The 20,921-nt window shown below is 41.3% G+C and overlaps 2 protein-coding genes across 12 annotated transcripts in view; both read left to right on the forward strand.

The window, feature by feature from the left end:
* ARNT (aryl hydrocarbon receptor nuclear translocator) overlaps nucleotides 1-9,914 on the forward strand; it is a 67,156-nt gene extending 57,242 nt beyond the window's left edge. For 3 of the 11 annotated variants that reach the window (XM_057310301.1, XM_048220565.2, XM_026486720.4), the window contains 8 exons: nucleotides 73-145; nucleotides 316-427; nucleotides 604-706; nucleotides 1,092-1,239; nucleotides 2,265-2,427; nucleotides 2,767-2,933; nucleotides 3,675-3,774; nucleotides 3,929-5,668. In XM_057310301.1, coding sequence (XP_057166284.1) covers nucleotides 73-145; nucleotides 316-427; nucleotides 604-706; nucleotides 1,092-1,239; nucleotides 2,265-2,427; nucleotides 2,767-2,933; nucleotides 3,675-3,764 — 856 coding nt within the window. In that variant the 3' untranslated portion in view covers nucleotides 3,765-3,774; nucleotides 3,929-5,668. Of the gene's footprint in view, nucleotides 1-72; nucleotides 146-315; nucleotides 428-603; nucleotides 707-1,091; nucleotides 1,240-2,264; nucleotides 2,428-2,766; nucleotides 2,934-3,674; nucleotides 5,669-7,055; nucleotides 7,175-8,172 lie in introns of those variants that run through there. The other 8 variants (XM_048220568.2, XM_026486724.4, XM_026486723.4 and 5 more) reach the window with 4 other exon arrangements.
* On the forward strand, nucleotides 8,697-18,618 carry CTSK (cathepsin K). Its single transcript, XM_026486729.4, has 7 exons — nucleotides 8,697-8,819; nucleotides 9,296-9,418; nucleotides 9,505-9,660; nucleotides 10,609-10,827; nucleotides 15,127-15,292; nucleotides 15,536-15,641; nucleotides 17,730-18,618. Exons 1-7 carry the CDS (start codon nucleotides 8,697-8,699, stop codon nucleotides 17,827-17,829), a joined length of 993 nt encoding a protein of 330 aa, XP_026342514.1. The 3' UTR covers nucleotides 17,830-18,618.
* Nucleotides 18,619-20,921: the final 2,303 nt, after the last annotated feature.

The following is a 20,921-nucleotide window of genomic DNA, read 5'->3' on the forward strand; positions in this document are numbered from 1 at the left end:
GTTTGTTTATTTTAAGCCCTTTCCCAACATTAAAAAAAAAAACTTCTCTCCTCACTGGTCTTTAACATGTAGGCAGCAGCAACAGCAAACAGAACTGGATGTGGTATCAGCAAGAGATGGACTGGCTGGCTACAATCATTCCCAGGTAAGTGTGTTGTCCAGTTTGAAGAAGACTGTGATCATTTCCTTAAGAAATGTCCCCCAATGCCAGTTAGAGTGCATGTGTATCTTTAAGTGAATGTTGGGGTTATTGAGTTGTCATGTTAAATCTTTCATGGTTATTTTTATCATCGTATCCCCCATGTTTCTGTTCAGCCTGTGACAGCCGCAGGGCCAGAACACAGCAAGCCCCTCGAGAAGACAGATGGTCTGTTTGCCCAGGATAGAGATCCGAGATTTTCAGAAATCTACTCCAACATCAATGCGGGTACGTTTCTCTCTCATTCTACTTCTAAGTTCTCATTTAGATCATTTACTGATGTGCCTGCTGCTGCCCGACATCTTTCCACTGAATCATAATACCTCATGAGTAAATAGGAACTTGCTGAACTAATGTACTACAGCCCCTTGACTGGCCCTCCCCCCACTCCTTTTGGTCCACAGATCAGAGTAAAGGCATCTCCTCCAGCACTGTCCCTGCCACCCAACAGCTATTCTCACAGGGCAACACATTCCCTCCTACCCCCCGGCCGGCAGAGAATTTCAGGTGAGCCCCTTATGTATGTGCTGCTTTACGGGCCAACTGAGGCATTCAGTTGCTGAATCCAAGTTTTATTCTTCCCTAGCTTTCTCTGGTTATTTCAGACAAGGCAGTAGAAAACTTGTAGGGCTTAAGATGAGGCAAGCTGCTTTTTTTCTTCCCTATTTCTTTGCACCTGTCCTGTTGGTTGTTATAGGTTCCATCTCTGTGTGTCCTGATTGGTGTGTGACTGTCAGTTTTTCTCATCTTTTCCAAATTCTGTTATCAAGTTTTCCTTAACCCTAGGGAAGTCAAGGGGACCTAGTAATAGCACTAGATTGTCCTGTGATTCCTAGATTTTGTGGTAAACCCATCCTTTTAATCTTTTACTGCACTATTTGTTCACTCCTAGAAATAGTGGTCTGGCCCCTCCTGTAACCATCGTCCAGCCATCAGCTTCTGCAGGGCAGATGCTGGCCCAGATTTCCCGCCACTCCAACCCGCCCCAGGGAGCAGCCCCAACTTGGACCCCTAGCACCCGCCCAGGCTTCTCTGCCCAGGTAAAGCTTCTCTTCTGTCTGTTCCCTGTGTACTAGTTTTTATTTGGTTGGTTGGGCTTTTTTCCATATGTGAAATTATTGTCATCTATCTTAGCTATTTTCTCCTTAACCCCCACCCCTACCTTCCAATTTTTCTCTTTGCTGCGAGTAGCTAGATAATTAAAAACATAGATAATCCCCAGAACTCAGACTCTGGTTGTCACGTACTCACTCTTATTCAGAATTGCTCACACAGAACATGTTAAACAGGTTTGATTTACAGATTTGTTTTGGAGTCAATTCTGAGTTTCCATTTTGTACTAGAAAGTATAGGAATAAAGGAGAAAATTAACTATAATTTACACACAGTGATGTCTATTAAAAAATATGTTTAAAAGCCTATATAAGGCTATAAATATATATTATATATGATAAGCTTAAAGCTCATATTCTTTCATATATAATATATGCTTATATTGCACAGTAATTTTTTCAGTAAAAAAGCCCAAACCAAAAAGCATACTCCAAAATTGTTACATGCCCTGTGATCTCAATTGCATAAGAAATGTATAGGAAAATAAAAACTGGAAAAAATTCTCACAACTCTCAATGTATAGTTTATTAATTCCATAGTTCTTTGCTCTTTGCACTTTGTCATACCTGCCTAAAAGTAGTGTCAAAGAAGATTGACATTAATTAGAGGAAGTACAGAGTAAGAAATAAGTGATGAGGGGCGCCTGGGTAGCGCAGTCGTTAAGCGTCTGCCTTCGGCTCAGGGCGTGATCCTGGCGTTCCGGGATCGAGTCCCACATCGGGCTCCTTGGCTGGGAGCCTGCTTCTTCCTCTCCCTCTCCCCTGTTGTGTTCCCTCTCTCGCTGGCTGTCTCTCTGTCACATAAATAAATAAAATCTTTAAAAAAAAAAGAAAGAAAGAAATAAGTGATGAGCTTGGCTCAGAAGAATCCAGTGATTGACAGAGGCTTGACTCATAGGAGTGACACGTGCAATAATGTTAATGTTCCATTTGTTCCTTATCCCTTTCTTTAGCAGGTGGCTACTCAGGCTACAGCCAAGACTCGTTCTTCCCAGTTTGGTGTGGGCAACTTTCAGACTCCGTCCTCCTTCAGCCCCATGTCCCTTCCTGGTGCTTCTACTGCATCACCTGGTGCTGCTGCCTACCCTAGTCTCACCAGTCGTGGATCCAGCTTTGGTAAGTTTCAGATGAGAAAGGAGGGTAACAGGAAAATGACACCTCTAAAGAGAAAGGGTTTGGTAGTTAAAATAGTTTGCTTATGTCCTGGGTGCAGAGTGACAGTCCATTTGGAACTTAAAATGTACCCACATGAGGAGGACTTTAGCACAGATAAAAAAAAGTACATAAGGTATTATATATTAAGTAATAAGCAAATTTAATCTAAATGATCAAAGGACTGTTTGGAAAGGCTAACCAGAGAAAAATTAATTTGGGGCTAGGTTTTACGTACTAGTTTCTCCTCGCCAGTGGAGTTAGTGGCTTAAGGTTGGTTGTTCGTCCTTGCTGTATTTCTAGCTCCTGAGACTGGACAGACTACAGGACAATTCCAGACACGGACAGCAGAGGGTGTAGGTGTCTGGCCACAGTGGCAGGGCCAGCAGCCTCATCATCGGTCGAGTTCTAACGAGCAACATGTTCAGCAGCCATCAGCACAGCAACCTGGCCAGCCTGAGGTCTTCCAGGTGAGAGGGTGAAAAGACTTCAGAAAATCAGAAACTGGAGGAGAAAGGGCCAGGGAGCAGAGACAGAGAAGGAAGTATGCATGTGGACTGAGGTGTTTGGGAGAATGTGGGAGAAGCCAGAGTGGGAATGGGTAGGGATAGATGTCACTAATTGGACCTTACCGTGTGATGCACAGCCTTTAACCAGACCATCGTTAGTGATGTTAGGCACCATGTTAAAGGGAGTCATTTTAGCCCATGCAAGGAGAGCCACATCCCCGCTGCACAGTAGCTTGGGTATAAACATACTGATTATAGCTATAAAGGCCCATTTACCTCAGTCCTGAGGGGACTGCAAGAGCACATGGAGTAATCTTAGGACAAAAGAAGAGCTTATTTAAAACACAGGTTGAAAGAAGGCAGACAGGTTTGGGTAGAAAACAGGTAGAGTAAGAGATACTCCATATGTGTTCATAGGGGGTTATATGGAATGTGGCAAGCAGATTTTTCTCCTTTTGAAAATATGGAAGACTAGAAAAGAGGAAAAATGTGGAACTGTAGGAGGAAGGGACTAGGAACTAGGAACAAAATTGTCATTTAAAGGAGTCCAAGAATTCCTGGGAGTAGGGAAGGCTCAGGGAGCCTAACCCTGCAGAAACTCTGTGGGGCAAGGGGTGATGCTTCAGGGGAGTGTTGGGAAGACGCTCAGTAAACGTAAGGGATTAAGGTGTGTGATCAGACTTGCTCTGTTTCTCTTATCAGGAGATGCTGTCCATGCTTGGAGACCAGAGCAACAGCTACAACAACGAAGAATTTCCTGACCTAACTATGTTTCCCTCCTTTTCAGAATAGAAGTATTGGGGTGAGGATAAGGGGTGGGGGAGAAAAATCACTGTTTGTTTTTAAAAAGCAAATCTTTCTGTAAAGAGAATAAAACTCCCTCTCCCTTCCCTTCCCTCACCCCTAATGTGTACCCCTTTCCCCTTCTGGCCTTTCCTTGCCCTTCTGCCTCCAAGATAACATTTATAGAAGAAATAGGGCGAATCCTGAAGGCTTTGGGGATCCTTTGAAAAACTAAGGCTGGGTGAAGTTAAGAATGCCTTTCCTTATGTCTCCTGACCAGAGATTTGTGCAGAAATTATTTGTGCTAGGGTCAAGAGGCAGGTTAGAGAACCTGACATCCACTGTTTGCCTTGGATACTGTGGCTTGTTTTTGGAAAGAAATTCTGAATAAGGTGGGGAAGAGGAGAAATGTCCTCATATTTGAGGACCATGAAACATGGTAGGTATATATAGGGCTTCAGGAAGTGAGTGTAGGCTCTTTCTGCTGCCTGGTGAGTGAGGAAGTGAGAGAGGGAGAGGGAGAAAGAGAGAGAGTGTGTGTGTGCGCGCACATATGTGCACACGTGTGTTTCTGTGTTTGTTTCTTTCTCCCTATTAGGGAGTTATGCAAAATTTGTCCCAGATTTTATCTTTGTTTTTCTGTGTATTCTTCAAAGAGTCCTAAGGAGTTAAATCTTCTAGGTATTTTCCACTTAGTATTGCAGCCAAAGAGTATTTAAATAAATGTCTTTGCTGCACTTACATCTATGCCCAGCCAGTATGCAACTGTAAGCAAATATATAAAGTCTTCTGTTGATGTGGTTGGTCTCTCATCAAACATATTTAGTGATAAAGCTGGGTCATTCCCACTGTTGGTGCTCTCACCTTATATGGAAGATCTGCAAACATTACAGGTGTTTAGGGTGGGAAGATAAACCCCTTTCAAAAACCCCATACTTGGCCATACTTGCTGCATTTTTCTGTCAGAATCACATACAATGTGTGTTCTGTAGAGGTTATTTCTGCATGGAAACTCAACTTCTTGGATTAGCAGTCCCAATGAAATCTTCACTGCTGGAGTTCAAACCAAATACCAAGCCTTCTTGCAAAGTAGCCTCTTTCATCCCATTCTCAATTCAGTCTGGCTAGAAACTGATATTTAGGTCTTTTCTGGACCTATAGTTCTTCCTTTTTGCTCCCTCCAGTCTTAAGATTGGATTTTGCTTTATGATGCAAGAGTATAAATCCATGTGGTAGATGGGGCCTGGACTCCCATTCTGACAGGGTCACTGAGTTAACTATAGCCATATAAAATGCAGATACCGGTTACTACTCTCACTCTTTACCTTCCTCAGGTAACAGTCATGTGTATCAGACTTTTTTTTTTTATTTTAATTGGCTCAGGCCAGTATCTTAAGTGCAAGACTGAATTAAATAAGGAGAAGACATATTAAACATAGCCATAGGAGACTGAGGAGCACAGATGGCCTTAGAGAGGCTGAGAGAGCATCATTACTGGGTTTCTCTCCCTTTTGTCTCCAGTCTGGTGCCAGGTAGTGGAGTTGAAAAGGAGACAGTTTATTTTTTTATTCTATGTGCACACATACCGTATACATATATATATTTATATCACAATTTAAGAAACCAAAAAGTTGAGTTTCCAATGGAATCCTTGTTTTTTAATAATTGACTGTTTTTAAATGTGATCAGGACTATAATATTGTACAGTTATTATAGGGCTTTTGGGGAAGGAGAGGGGAGGGAGAAGATGCTCTGGGGGTTTTGTTTCTGCTTTTCCTTCAGGGTTTTATTTTTGATTGTTTTTTCTTGTTGGCCATTTCTGTACTGCTGGCATCTGTGCTGAGCTTTACAGTGGCAAAAATAATGACATGTAGCAAAGATTTTAAAAACAAAATATTTTTTCCTTTTGTAAACTTTCTTGTGTTGTGTGATCTTGATTGCGGCTTTATTATTCCTTTCCAGCTCATAAACAACAAATACTCACAACTAGTTGAATCCATAGTTTGAACTCCAAATATGCAAACACAAAGCACAGTGTGTCTGTAATTTCAGGATTCAGAAATCACAGGGCTCTGATCACTCAGCACTCCTTGATTGTCCTCCTGATCCTGACTCATTCTGAGTAGAATCATCAGGGACATCTGACCGTGAGATGGGGGTTGGGGAATTGCCCGGTCCTGCAGAGCAGACAGAGATGGGACTTGAGACCAGTAGAGCACATCGGATTCCTTCCCCCAGTATGTCCTGCTCACCTGGATTAAAAGGAAATAGGGATGGGGAAATTTAAACTCTTCAGGTCTGGACTTGGTTTCCCTCTAGGACCATATGGTTCATAATCTTAAAAGAACACCCTGTGTTCGTGAGGGTCGATGTGTGCAATCCAGCTAGAAGCTGAGTCTGTCCTATGTATTATCTTTTCTGTTCCAAGGACCATCTTTTCCTCTTCCCCCATCTCTATTTATGGAAGAAAGTGGGAATTTGGGGATGTGGTTTAGGGACTGAACTAGACTCTTATGATCTGTCACATGCCTGGATGTTGGGGGAATCATTTGGAGAAGCTCACATGACTGGTCTTGGATCAGGGATTTTAATAATTGAAACAGATAATGTTCATCAGGCATCCCACCATCTGAGAATTTTAGCAACAAAGAAGTCACATGCAAGTTTGTCAGTGCTCATGGCATTGATTCAAGTAAAGTCATTAATAACTAGGAGTGCTGGGTTTTTTTGTTACTTTTAGAACCAGTTTCATCTTGACTTTCTGGGCATATCCTACCTCAGCAAAACCTTATTAGTCTGGGAGAGCTACTGACAACTTTTAGCCAACAAGCTTGTTAAACTCAAGTGGTTTTGGAGCCTTTGGCTTCCTACATACTCTTTTCTAGTCTTCTGTAATTTATTCCCTCATCCTTGCTGTGAGAGTCAGACACAAATTTGAAAATTAAGGTTTTGAAGTTGGAGAGATGGGTGATAACAGGAAAAGGACAGGAGAAAATGTAATCCCCAATATAATAAATACTACATAATAAAGAAGGATGGGGGAGACCAGGACTGTGTCCTATTAACCATCAAAGTGAAGGTAAGCCCCAACTTGTGTAATGTGTGTCAGAGTGGGTTTTTTTGTTTGTTTTTGTCTGCCCTCAAAGACAGTCATGTGAAACTAAATACCTAGCAACTCTCCACCCTGGCACACTCCAGTCGCACACAGAAACACTGCAAATCCGCTGCCTCCTTCCCTCCCCAGCCCTGCTTCTCTCAGCATTTCTTTCCCCGCCTCCCTCCCCTATTCAAATTTTCCAGCCCACAGCTGAAACTGACTTCCGCAATCCTGATGGAATAAATCCAGCACCCCTAGTCATCCGCCCACATATCCACACTCCCCAGCGAACGGAGCCTAGAGCACAGATCCCTATCAGCAGGTAACATTTTCTACTTGCTAGATCTTTTAGCTTCTCATTCCTTGCTTTCTCCATTTTAGGAGTATTATGGATGTAGTGACATGGGGATAAGGTTGAGATTTGTAGGTTGTGTAGGTGAAAACAGCAATATGCCCATCTTAGGTCATTTCCTGGCTAAACAAAATTTGCCTGGAAATCTTTAGGATTCCTACTATGATTTATATGTGTGTATACATAGTTATTAGTGAAAGCTAAAGATACAGGGAATCCTTTGCCCATCCCTTAAAGAGGGGCCTCTCCTTGTAGGGTCTTCTGTTTTGCCCAAAGGTACCAAAAGGGTTAACTTACTAGCGGGGAGGAGGACTGGTGCCCAGAGGTGCTTTTCCACTCTGTCTCAAAGCCTTTAACACTCCAGATATTAAATGTCTTGTTGAATGTTTTGCCAGTCTGCAAAGATTACACAAAATTGGGACTGTAAATTCAAAAATGATAGAAGCTGTATAACTTGCTTCAGACTGTAAATTGTTCTTAAAACGGAGAACACGGAATTAAGCCGCTGTAAGAAATGAGTGAAGCTAGAGTAAACTGAAAAGCTGTGAATTTAATGATCACAGAACACTGCTTTTTGTCTTACATTCTTCTAACAAACTTTGGTTCTGAAGCTTTTGTCCTGTGACGCAATCACAGAGGTTTTTTGTTGTCAGGAAAAGAAAGAAAAACTTTCCTGCCCACAGCATCTGGTTGAGATTAGGGGCAGTTTCCTGCCTGAGGAGGGAGCAGGAAGAGAAAGGAGGAAGAAATGTGTGAGACTAAGGAGACAATAAACATCTAGAGAATAGGAAATACTGTCAGCTGTTCCTGGTCGTCTCATGGCAAGATCTGGGAAAGTATCCCGAACTTGGGGCAAGGGAGTAAATAATACCTTGAAGAAATGGTCAGGAAGCAAAATTTAGCTGGAAATTTTTCCTTTGTGTATTCTCCAACCCCCTTCCAACCTCCACCTTGTCCATCTCCTTCAGGTCTGCAGGGGACATTGGAGGAAACAGGTGCTGGGTCCCTTCTGATTGTCCATTTTCTACCCCATTTCTGGCTTTCTCGGCAAGTTTGTGTGTGTGTGTGTGTGTGTGTGTGTGTGTGTGTGTGTGTGTGTAATCTTCCTAGGTCAAAAAGCTTGGAACCAGATGTATTGGCACCCAACCAAACCCAGACCCTTCCTATCATTGTTTTATCGTATGCAGATCATCCTCAATTCTTTGGATTCCTTCCTTATAAATCCTTGTTTTCCTTTGCATCACGGTCCCAAGGAAGGTGTTCTTATCTTTGGGTTCATGAATTCCCCAGAATTGTGTGTGCATGCGTTTTTCGGGTGAGTGGGAATATAATGGGTTACAAAATTTTATTAGCTTCTCAAAGGAGTCCATGACTGCCAAGGGTTAAGAACCACCTGTCTGGGAATATAGCTCCAGCTATTTCCTCATCCCAAGCCAGTCTGTGAACCCCTTGGCCCACAGAAGAATCTCCCCTAATTATCCCCTTCCCCAGGATGTGGGGGCTCGAGGTTCTGCTGCTGCTGCCCATGGCAAGCTTTGCTCTATATCCTGAGGAGATACTGGACACTCAATGGGAGCTATGGAAGAAGACCTACGGGAAGCAGTATAACAGCAAGGTGCCTGGGACCTGGAGGGTAGCACGGTCGGGGAGGTGGAACGTGAGACTTCCAGGCTTAGCATCCAGATTCCCTTCTTCAATCTGGATACCTTAACCACTCCAACCAAGCAAACCTGCCCCTGTTCTCTAACTCAACATACAGATTCGTTCCTTCTCCTTGACTCACTTTCCCTCAAGTTCTGGCTTTTTCTTTATAACTGTCACATTTCTCTTTGGGGAAGAATTCTCAGATGAATGCTTTTCATCCATAAGCAATTTTCTATACATCTCTCCAGAGCTTTGCATTCTATTTTTTTTGTATTTGTTTGCATATTTCTTTTTGTATCCTCTTAATCCCATGGTGAGTTCCCCAACTAGACTGTAAACTGAATGATTGTAAGTTTCATCTTTTCTCCTAAAAACCTCCACAGTATTACTTATGTAACTTTATACACAGGACACAGTCTGTGCCAGTACTGACTATGCTCTGTTTAGGTGGATGAAATCTCTCGGCGTTTAATTTGGGAAAAAAACTTGAAGCATATTTCCATCCATAATCTTGAGGCCTCTCTTGGTGTCCATACATATGAACTGGCCATGAACCACTTGGGGGACATGGTGAGTTGAACCTCGGCTCCTGGGCCTACCTGCCCTGTTTGCCTTAGTTCCCTGCTAATGCCTTGCCTTTTTGTTCTTTGTCCCAGACCAGTGAAGAGGTGGTTCAGAAGATGACTGGACTCAAAGTACCCCCCTCTCATTCCCGTAATAATGATACCCTCTATATCCCAGACTGGGAAAGCAGAGCCCCAGACTCCATTGATTATCGGAAGAAAGGATATGTTACTCCTGTCAAGAACCAGGTACCGTCCTTTCTCCTGGCATGACCTCTTTCTGCTTCTTTGTTCTTACAGTAGGAGGGAACTAGGAAGAGAGGGCAAGGGACTAAGGGATCTCTCCCAATGCTAAGAGAATACAGCTTATTCTGTTATTTAAGTCATCACCTATTTTTGTACGTTTATGTTGTTTGTTTTTTTACAAGTAGTATTGCTGTAAGCACCCTGTGAATATGTTTTCATGTATATGTGCAAATATTTATGCAAAATAAACCCTAAAATTGGAACTGCTAGGTCACAGAGTATCATTTCCAAAAAATTTTTTTATGATCTTAACACCTCACCAGCCAGAGAATGCCACTTTTCCCTCAACCTTAGCAATGCCGATTATATCAACCAGATCAACAACTGATTTAACATTCATTCAATAAATACATCTTTTTCAGAACCTACCAGGAGTGCTAGGCAGTGGAGAGTCAAGATGACTAAGACATTACCCGTGTCCTCAAGAAATCCTCAGTCCTAAAAAATAGAACAGGGAAGAAAGAAAAATGTATAATCGAACTGAACAAACACTAATAGTAATAGCACTTTTTGAGAGATTGTTGTGTGTCAGAAACTTCTAAATCCTTTACATGAATTAACTTTTTAAGTCTCCATAACCCATAATTGAGTATATTATTATCCAGATTTTACAGATAAAGCACAGAGAGGTTTAGTAACTTCCCCAAGGTCACATATCTTCTAGGTTGCAAAGCCAGTACTCTGTTCCACTACAGCTAATGGGGACAGTGGTAACAATGTTACCAATACAAACAATAACAATAGAACAATGTAACAAATATTAAACAAAGGGAAAGAGGAAGACTTCACAGAAAAGGGGACATGTGTGCTGGAATTGCATCAGGCAGTTTAGAGGGAAGAAACAAAAAGGTGAACAGCAGTGACTGACAGTTGCTCTGTTACGCCTTTCAGGGTCAGTGTGGTTCCTGTTGGGCGTTTAGCTCTGTGGGTGCCCTGGAGGGCCAACTCAAGAAGAAAACTGGCAAACTCTTAAATCTGAGTCCCCAGAACCTGGTGGATTGTGTTTCTGAGAATGATGGCTGTGGAGGGGGCTACATGACCAATGCCTTCCAGTATGTGCAGAAGAACCGGGGCATTGACTCTGAAGATGCCTACCCATATGTGGGACAGGTAAGACCGCACCATGCAGTTACACAGTTCAGTAATGGCTCTTCCTTTCCTGGTATTTTGTCCTGGAAACAATTCCAGAAATCTTGTTTTCTGTTCCCCTATACTGCCTTGTTGATAGGATAATTTCCCATAGAAGGCCAAGAAGATTGCCACAGCCCAGGAGATTGGGGGGGCTTAGGCCACCATAACCCTATCCATCTCTTTGCCCTGGAGGAAACAGAGCACAGGTGACCCCACAGACATCTGAGTATGCCTCTGCAACCTCCTGCTCAGCTCCTTCGCTCCCATCACAGATCCCAAACGTACCACACTAATTTGCTGAATCGTATGCCTTTATTTTGCATGATCTCAGCATGAACCCATGCGAATGTTTATGCAAATTATGTAAGTTAACATGCTGACATGTACGTAATGAGAGAAAAAATAAGTTGCTTCATACTTGTTTTAACTTTAGAGATTAATTTACTTCCTCCTTTAGTAATCGGAAGAAGACCTTTCTTATCTAAAAGGAAGATCTAAGGGCTTTTATATACATGGGGTTGATAGATAATAGGGTTGCATAGGGCTTTTGTAATAGGAGCTTTTGAAACAGAGATAGCAAGTTTGAGTAATAAGAATGATGGCTACAGGACACCTGGGTGGCTCAGTTGGTTAAGCATCTGACTTCAGCTCAGATCATGATCTTGGGGTCCTGGGGTTAAGCCCTGCGTTAGGCTCTGCACTCAGCAGGGGAGTCTGCTTGTCCCTCTACCCCCCCCCCCACTCGTCTCTCTCTCACTCTCTCTCTCCCTTTCAAGTAAACAGATAAAATCTTTAAAAAATAAAAAAGATTGATGGTTACTATGTACTAAGCCATGTGCTTAGTTCATTTTCTCATTTAATCTTCATAACAGACATGTAAGGTAAACTTATCCTCTCTTTATAGGTGAGGAGATTGACACTGAAGGAGAGAAAATAGCATGCTCAAATTCATACCACTAGTCATGTAGCAGCACCAAGATTTATCTACTGTGTCTGTTCATCTGCTATACACACTTCCAGCATGTCTTCTGTGCAAATGTGCAGTTTTCTTTAGTAGGATATAATACCTGGGAACAGAATTGTCTGAGTCTTAGGGTACATGTATCTTCAACCCACTAGATAATGACAAATTGTTTACCAAAGTGTTTGGAAACATTTATATTCCCACCTGAAGTGTATAAAAATTCCCATTGATTCCCATCTTTATTAGTATGCTTGTCTGGCCATCTGCATTTCTTCAGTGAATTCACTGTTTATATCTTTTGTACATTTTTATTTTTTTTTTTTTTAAAGATTTTATTTATTTATTTGACAGAGATAGAGACAGCCAGCGAGAGAGGGAACACAAGCAGGGGGAGTGGGAGAGGAAGAAGCAGGCTCATAGCGGAGGAGCCTGATGTGGGGCTCGATCCCATAACGCTGGGATCACGCCCTGAGCCGAAGGCAGACGCTTAACCGCTGTGCCACCCAGGCGCCCCCTTTTGTACATTTTTAATTAGTTGTTTTTCCCACTGATTTTTAGGAATTTAAAAAAGATATCTGGATACTAATACTGTGTGCGTTGTAGGTGAACACTTGTCTTTTTATATCTTTCAACTCAGAGAAGTTCTTAATTTCAGACTAGTAAAATTATTTTCCTTTGTAATTTGTGCCTTTAAAAAATCCAGTAGCAATGAGTGTTATTCATTCATGTTTAGTTCTGATCCCATCTCAGATGGTGTCTGTTGCAATAAATGCTCATTAATGTAAATGGCTGAACAAATCCATTTCACTGGATACTCAACAACCTATATAGGAAAGTCACTTCACATTTTCATGGACATTGGCCACACCAAAACAGACATTAATTTGTAAATTTCATGCTATTATTATTCCATGTTGTGGTTTTTTAGCTGTCAGGTATACAAGGCAGAAATATTGGAGGTTGTACCTAAAATAAATTTTCTTTAATCTGTATACAATTTTCAGAACTCCTGGGTCCTAAGTCCATGTTTGATTTCTGGGGCTACTACTTACTATAAGGTGCTAACTTTAGGGCACCATACTAAAGCTGCCCTAACAGATTAACTTTTAATTTCTGAATACATCAGGCTAATCAGTGAGATAATGTAGCAAAATATTCTTATTTATTTATTTACTTATTTATGTAAAGACTTATAAATTCGAGAGTGAGAGAGTGCACACACAAGCACAGAAGGGGAGGGAGAAGCAGACTCCTCGCTGAGCAGAGAGCCTGACGTGGGGCTCCATCCCAGGACCTTGAGATCGTGACCTGAAGCACAGACAGACACTTAATCAGCTGAGCCACCCAGGTGCCCCAAAATATTCTCTTTTAAATTGTTAAATATTCTTTCAACAACTTTTTGTTGTCACTTGATATCAAAAATTTTAATCCTGGGGCAACCAGGTGGCTCAGTCGGCTGAGTGACCAACTCTTGGTTTCGGCTCAGTCATGATCTCAGGGTTATAACATTGAGCCCTGTATCGGTCCCCACGCTTAGTGTGGAGTCTGCTTGAGATTTTCTCTCCCTCTCCCTCTGCCCCTCCCACTCATGCACTCTCTCTCTCTCTCAAATAAATAAATCTTTAAAAAAATTAAATCCCAACAGTATATACAAAAGAAACCCCACCCAAAACCAGGTCTGTGTTTACAATTTTTTCCATATCGATTAATCCAGGCAGCCAATTTAAAGGATTGTGTAACTATGTTAAAGAAAAAGAAATTAAATAGCATCAGAGCTAATAGTTGATTACTCATCGATTGACAGCTTATATCGATTACATGGTATTATATTAATCAGTTTGTTGAGAGATAGTTTAATAGCTCAGAGTTTGAATAATTTAAATGAAATTTACATAATATCTGAAACCTTAATTTGGAAGAAAAAGAGCATCTGACTTCTAATTTCTGTTCTCCTGCCCCCTCAAATGATCTCTTCAGCATTTGACAGCAATGTGGAATGACTTTGGTCTCATAATCAATTAAAATGAAGAATGAGCCATATAAGACATGTAGTCCATTTTTACTATTTTTATTATTTTTTAAGATTTTAAGTAATCTCCACACCCAGTGTGGGGCTTGCTCAAACTCACAACCCCAAGATCAAGAGTCACATGTTCTACCGATTGAGCCAGCCAGGCACATCCATATTCTATATTTTTAATATTCTGAATCTTGAGCTTGTATCTACTTTACAGTTGTTAAAAGCAATTATTATCTAAAAGTAAAAGAACTTCTCATATAAACACATGAATGAATGGAGGGAGGTGAAGAAAAATAAAATAAAAGCAGTCAGGTAATACAGTAATTTATGTTCGTTCCAGCCATAATGCAGCTAATTCTGACTTTAAAGTATCATCACATGACATTCTTCCAAATCCATTCCTGAGATATTTTTATTTACTTATAGATTTGAACAATTTTTGGCACTAGGAGGCATCAAGGTTTGGATCATACGGCAGAAAACAAAGGAATCCTGAGAAATTAAGACAGGAGACTACTGTAATCTTAGAATATCATGTCAAATGCTGCCATTATTGTTAATAGTTAGATAACGTGTTCTTACAGAGTCAGCTTTAGGTTTTTGAAAGGGTAGCCTGTAGGAAAATTAATTGCAAAAGAGACTACACCACCTTGACATAGTTTGCCATAAGACTTCGAAACTGTGGCTTGCCAGTGAAACATACTATTGTGAACTGGACCTCCGAAACATAATGTTGGAAATCCACAGGCTAAATTGCTAAGTTCTTTATTAATTTGTTTTAATGTCATATTATGTGCTTTCAAGAACACCAGCCAAAACTCTTTGCCTCACACTAGTTCCCCTGGTATATGTGTATAGGGCCCAGGTCTTCCCTCTCTCCGGGCCTTGGCCTCCTCCCCACAGAGCAGTGGTGACTCCCTGCCCTCCGAGGCTTGCACATACTACATGGCCAGAAGATGATCTGTGCTTTTAAAACACCTTGTTCCAGAAATCTCTCTCTACCCTGAGGGAATAAAAATACTCCCTCTCTTAAGTTTTACAGTATATCCTTTCACATTTATGTTTTAAAACCACCCAGAGCTGATTTTTGTGTATGTGCAAGGTATCCACTTTTCATGTTCTTTTTTTATAGTTATCTAAAATGGCGAGGAGAGAACAGACCCTCTCTAAAGACTGTAGGCCTGCTGCCCCTGTCAGTTTACCGACATCACTCAGAGCATTGGTGGAGTTTCTCACCCACCAGTTCCTGGCCTGCTGCTTTGTCCTACTCCTGTTTTAACCTCCTTTTTTCCAGGATGAAAGTTGTATGTACAACCCAACAGGCAAGGCAGCTAAGTGCAGAGGGTACAGAGAGATTCCTGAGGGGAATGAGAAGGCCCTGAAGAGGGCAGTGGCCCGAGTGGGACCCATCTCTGTGGCCATTGATGCAAGCCTGACCTCCTTCCAGTTTTACAGCAAAGGTAAGGAGCTGTTCCTAGAGAGCACAATCAGCCATCTCTTATGATGGGGGCTTGGCAGCTTCTCGAAAGCCACTGGGCATTGGCAGTACTTAGTTTCCACGTTTAGATGAGTCTGACCAAGGGAAACGGAACAGCTACTACAGTGCAGCACATCTCTCTGTCACCAATCCTCCTGACAGGGCAGGATTCTTCAGGGTGGCCCGTGGAATGCAGAAAGCTTCACCTTGATAGTTTGTTTCCCAGGTGTGTACTACGATGAAAACTGTAATAGCGATAATCTGAACCACGCGGTGTTGGCAGTGGGATACGGCATCCAGAAAGGAAACAAGCACTGGATCATTAAAAACAGGTAATGATGAGGATACTAAGTTTGTCATGCAATCACCCTAGTAACACTCAGCCTCAACTCCAACTTCCCAATATTTCTTTCTCTCACTTCAAGAGAAAGTTGTCTCAGACTTTTTAGTTCTCCCTTCCCAATTAGAGGCTCTTAATTCTTTTTTTTTTTTAAGATTTTATTTATTTATTTGACAGAGAGAGACAGCCAGCGAGAGAGGGATCACAAGCAGGGGGAGTGGGAGAGGAAGAAGCAGGCTCCCAGCGGAGGAGCCTGATGTGGGGCTCGATCCCAGAACGCCAGGATCACGCCCTGAGCCGAAGGCAGACGCTTAACGACTGCGCCACCCAGGCGCCCCTACAGGCTCTTAATTCTAACACGTAATGGCCAGACAGCAGTACTCAGAGTCTGTGTTGGGTGCTCCACATGCAAAGTGCTTAGTTATACAGAAATGAACAGAATGCTCGCCTTCCGTGATCTCACAGCCCCCTAAGAAAGACAGAGCTAACTACATCCAGAACGTACAGGAACACCAAGAAACCAGCAGGAGGTTTTTAATTATATAGTTTTTTCTTTCTTTTTTCTATAATGTGATCAATTTCTTAGGAAGCTTTCCATCATCAGTCTGTTTGGAAGCGATAGGGAACCAACGTAAAGGTTTAGTATCCTCTTGTGCAACTTTTTGCCTGTCCAGATATACTTAGGATAACATATATAAAAACTGGCCAAAGATTTTGAAGTCTGTGAAGAGAAACACTTTTTGGAAAGTAGATATGACAACAACAACAAAAATTAGTGTTTCCTTCCCTATTATTGGGAGTAAATAAAACTACACAGTACTTCGGCTCCCCATTTTTCTTTAGCCCCTTGTGACTTTGGGGGGTAGACTTAATGAGAATTATACTTTTCCTTTTCTCATTGGCCAATACAGGCCTGGCAACAGCACTAACTAAACTTCCTGTCCTTGGTGGCTCCAGGGAGCAGGAGTCCTAGATGCTGGTGAGTTCACAGGCCAAAACAGTGCTGTGAGCAAGTGGGGCTGCTACCTAGAGGACTGACAGGGTAGGCAGTATAGGTCACAGTCCCAACTAAGGCTGAACCCAAGCACCTTTTTAGGAAGGTGCTCCTTCTCCCACAGCTTCTGTCCTATGTTCTCCCTTTCTCGACTCCCAGTCCCAAGGACTTACTCTGTCCTTCCTGGTCAGGTGCCAAGGGTGGAGCCTGCATCCAAGATTTCTGGGAGGAATAAGGGACACACTTAAGCAGGATCAGGATCACTGGAGACCCATAGAGAAGGGAATAGGAGTAGGGTACAGGTCTTAAGTAAAATGTATTGGGTAACTGGGGAATTCGCTGATTGGGGAAAAAGAAAACGCATGAAAACAATTTAGGAAGATATGTAGACCGGTCTCCCATCTCGCACTGCCTTGTCTTTCATTCTCGCCACTGTTTCCTTAGCAATCTAATTCATTCTCATAGCTTCATTCATCTCTCCTATTGGGTTTACCCAGTAAGACCAAGATCACCTGCTTCAGCCTCTCTTACTTCTTTCTTATGCTCTAGACTCATGTTTTCAAGATTACTCTTCCTTAAACACAAATTGGACCGTGTTACACTCCCAGTCTGAGACTTTCAGTGTCTCCTCCACTACGATGGGCCACAGGGTCGAACTCTTCAGCCTGGCAGTAAAGATAATACAAACTGATCTCAGTCTACCTTTCCAGACATATTTCCTACTATACCCTGTCAGGCACCCTATTTTTCGGCCACATGATCTTAACACATGTCCCATGCTCTCCTGCCTCTAGTATTCATTTCATAGTCCTCTGCTGGCATCCCATTTGCATAGGTCTACCCAGTGTTTGGGCTCACTTCAAATGCTACCTCTTGAATTAAGCCTTTTTGATCCTTTGATCACAAGCAGTCTCTCTTACCTTTGAGGCCTATAGCATTATGCCTTCTCTCCATTCCTTTACTTTAAACTCTTCAAAGGTAAAAACTGTTTTATTCATTTTTTTATACCATCACTACCTAGCACAATAGTGTTTAATGAATAAATAAACTGAGGGTACTAAGTATTTTCCTTAATTGGTCCTACAGCTGGGGAGAAAACTGGGGAAACAAAGGCTATATCCTCATGGCTCGGAATAAGAACAACGCTTGTGGCATTGCCAACCTGGCCAGCTTCCCCAAGATGTGACTTCAGCCAGCCAACTTCATCCTGCTCTTCCGTTCCTTCCACGATGGTGCGACATACTGACGTACTTTGGAAGGGAGTCGGTGTGTCTTTTTTGAAGCAGATGTAGCAATATAGAGATTGTCCATTCAGTTCCCCTGTTTGTGCGCCAAGTGACACCCCTACTACTTTCCTTCTCTCCACCCAAGGCCTTTCTTTTTCACTGTGGCCGCAGTAGGAATTTCCCTAACAGATGTACATTCTTGGGCTAGAAGATGTGAGCACAGCCTGCCCGGACTGCTGTCCTGCAGCTGATGCTATGTGAAAAGTCAGAGGCTAGAGATCTTCGGGCAGATTCTCATTCACAGTGGCTAGTTAGCTTTAACCACCTAGAGGACTAAGGTGACCTGACCTCTCAGTCTCCAACTTCACTTCTTCTGTATCCTGAAGATAGAAATTTCTATGTTTTCTACCCCAATTCATAACTCTATTCATAAATCTTTGGTACCAGTTTATGTGATACAAGAAATGTGTTTTCTTTTTCCTTCTTTGCATTTTTAAAGTAGACCAAGTATTTATCTCTTGTCTCTAATTTAATAAATACCTATTTAGTAACCATGCATTTTGCGTCAGATACTGTGCTAGGTGCTGGAGACAGAAAGATGAAAAAAAAAAACATGTATCTGAGGCACCTGGCGGGCTCAGTTGGAGGAATGTGCAACTCTTGATCTTGGGGTTGTGAGTTGGAGCCCCATGTTGGGTGTAAAGATTATTTAAATAAATAAAACTTTAAAACAAAACAAAAACAAAAAATATGTATTCCTTATATTCGATGTGCTCCCAGTTTACTTGGAGTCTCTCACATAAACATTTTACCCTAATTCATGTATTTGTTCATTTCTTCAACCAACATTTATGAAGTGCTTACTGTGTACTAAGAGCTTTCTAAATTTCAGGGATTCCATGGATATAAGGAGACTTCAATGTTTAGTTCTATCTGTAGGGGAACCAGAGTAAGTGACACGTAAACGTAGGTCTTGACAAATATCTTAAGGCCCTTCCTGAGGTTCTACAGTCTAAACATTTGCTGTCATCAAAAGAGGAAACTAAAACTCTATTATCGTTTCCAAGCAGTATTAACTCTAAAAGAAAGTGGCTGACTAATAATAAATCAGCACAACCAGTTTTGCCATTTTTCACAAAATGTTGAGTACCTATTATCACCACTAGAAAGAGTTCACATTTATTCAATACTAATCAGGTGTCAGGCACTATTTTATTTCATTCTACACAAAAATTATTTTTGTATGTAAATATTTATTACCCTGTGGTAAGCAGTGTATTTAAGGTGAGGAGGATGCAACAAATAGTAAGACGTGGCTCTGACTTCGAGAATGTTATAGACTAGTGACGGACATATAAACTAATAACACCACCCGTAAGAAATAAATATTAATTATGCAAGCTCAGGAATGAATCATTACTTCTTAATGGGATTTTAGATGAGGCTTCAGTGAGAACAGAGCTTTGAAAGATCTGAATGGGCAGAAAAGATGGGTGTGGGGATGGAGTAGAGGGAGGGAGGGCCTATCAGGCAGAATGTTTTGGGTGAACAGAGGCGCCTAGAGAGCGGAAGGAATGGTGAGGGCTGGTGTGACCTAAGAGGTGCAAAGGCATCTATAGTAGAAGTGAGGTGAGTAAAGTGGATGGGAGTTAAATCCGGGAAGGCCTTGAATGCCTTCCATGTCTCAAGAAGTTCATACTGTAACTTACAGAAACAGGCAGTTAGTAGGCATCAAATATTTTTGAGCAGGAGAGAGACATGATCAGATCTATATTTTAGCAACATCCCTCTGGCAAGGCAGTGTTGTAAAGAACAAATAACAGATGGAGAACAAAATGGAAATAGAAGAAATTGGAGACGAGTCAACATTTAGGAGACACTGCACATGTTCTGTGTCTTCTCAAAGAAAGAATACTGCACAGAAGAACGACTCCTGAACGTTTTTGAAGGTTACGTATGAGTTTGGCAGATGGGAAGGTGGGAAAAGGCCTTCCAGGCCCAAAGAATAGCTTATTCAAATGTGTAGGCGTGATGGAGAACTTTCCGCAATCTGCAAGTAGTTTTTGTTGAGCTTTCAAAGTGCTAAAGATGAGCTGGAGAGATGTCTGACTCCCCTCTGGGCAAATCTACACTGTTCTGTTGTTTTGATGTGGGATTTTTTTTTCCTTCTGCCTAAAAAACATCCTTTAGAATTTCCTTTTGTACAGATATGTGGACAACAAATTTACTCTGTTCCTGTATGTATTTGAATTTAAACCTAGATTTTCTCTTCTGGTACATTAATCTGTATACTACACATGACCAGTACCACACATTTATACTGTGTTTTCATACCTAATGGGTTAGTCTTCCCCTTATCACCCTCCTTTTCTAGAATTCTTCCTGAATATTCTTGCTTTTTACTTTTTTCCATGTGCTCTTCAGAATCAGCTTGTCAATTTATCAAAAATTCCACTAGTATTTTTATTTAGATCACGTTAAATTTATACCTTAGTTAGGGAAAATTGACCTCTGTATACTACTGACTTTTCCTAACTAAGAAATGCCTTTACATTTTTTAAGTACTGTTTTGTGCCCTTAAAGATGTTGCTCATTTCTTGCTAACCTTTTTTTGCAACCCAGGATGTTTACCTTTTATTATTATTGTTATTATTATTGCAGGTTTTAAAAAAAATTTTGCAGTTTAAATGGGGTCTTTTCCAACATAATTTCTGATTAGATGTATATTTGAAAGCTGTTGATTTCTGTTATGTTAGTTTTTATACTCAGATACCTTACCTTGAATTCTCTTTTTGTTTATACATTTTTCAGTTGATTTTCTTGGATTTTTTTGAATACACAAGTATATCACCCACAGAGGTAAATTTTACCCCTTTCTTTCTGATTTTTATCTCTAATTTCTTCCTGTCTGTTTGCATTAGATAAAACTTCAAAATGATGCTAGAGTTGATAGACCCTGACCTAGAATTGTTATTATTTTTATAGATGCATGAAATTCCAATTAATTTAAGTGAATCCCAATAAGTCAAAATTTATATTTCCAATGTTCTCA

The sequence above is a fragment of the Ursus arctos genome, unplaced genomic scaffold (assembly GCF_023065955.2).
Source record: "Ursus arctos isolate Adak ecotype North America unplaced genomic scaffold, UrsArc2.0 scaffold_12, whole genome shotgun sequence".
Taxonomy (NCBI): Eukaryota; Metazoa; Chordata; class Mammalia; order Carnivora; family Ursidae; genus Ursus; species Ursus arctos.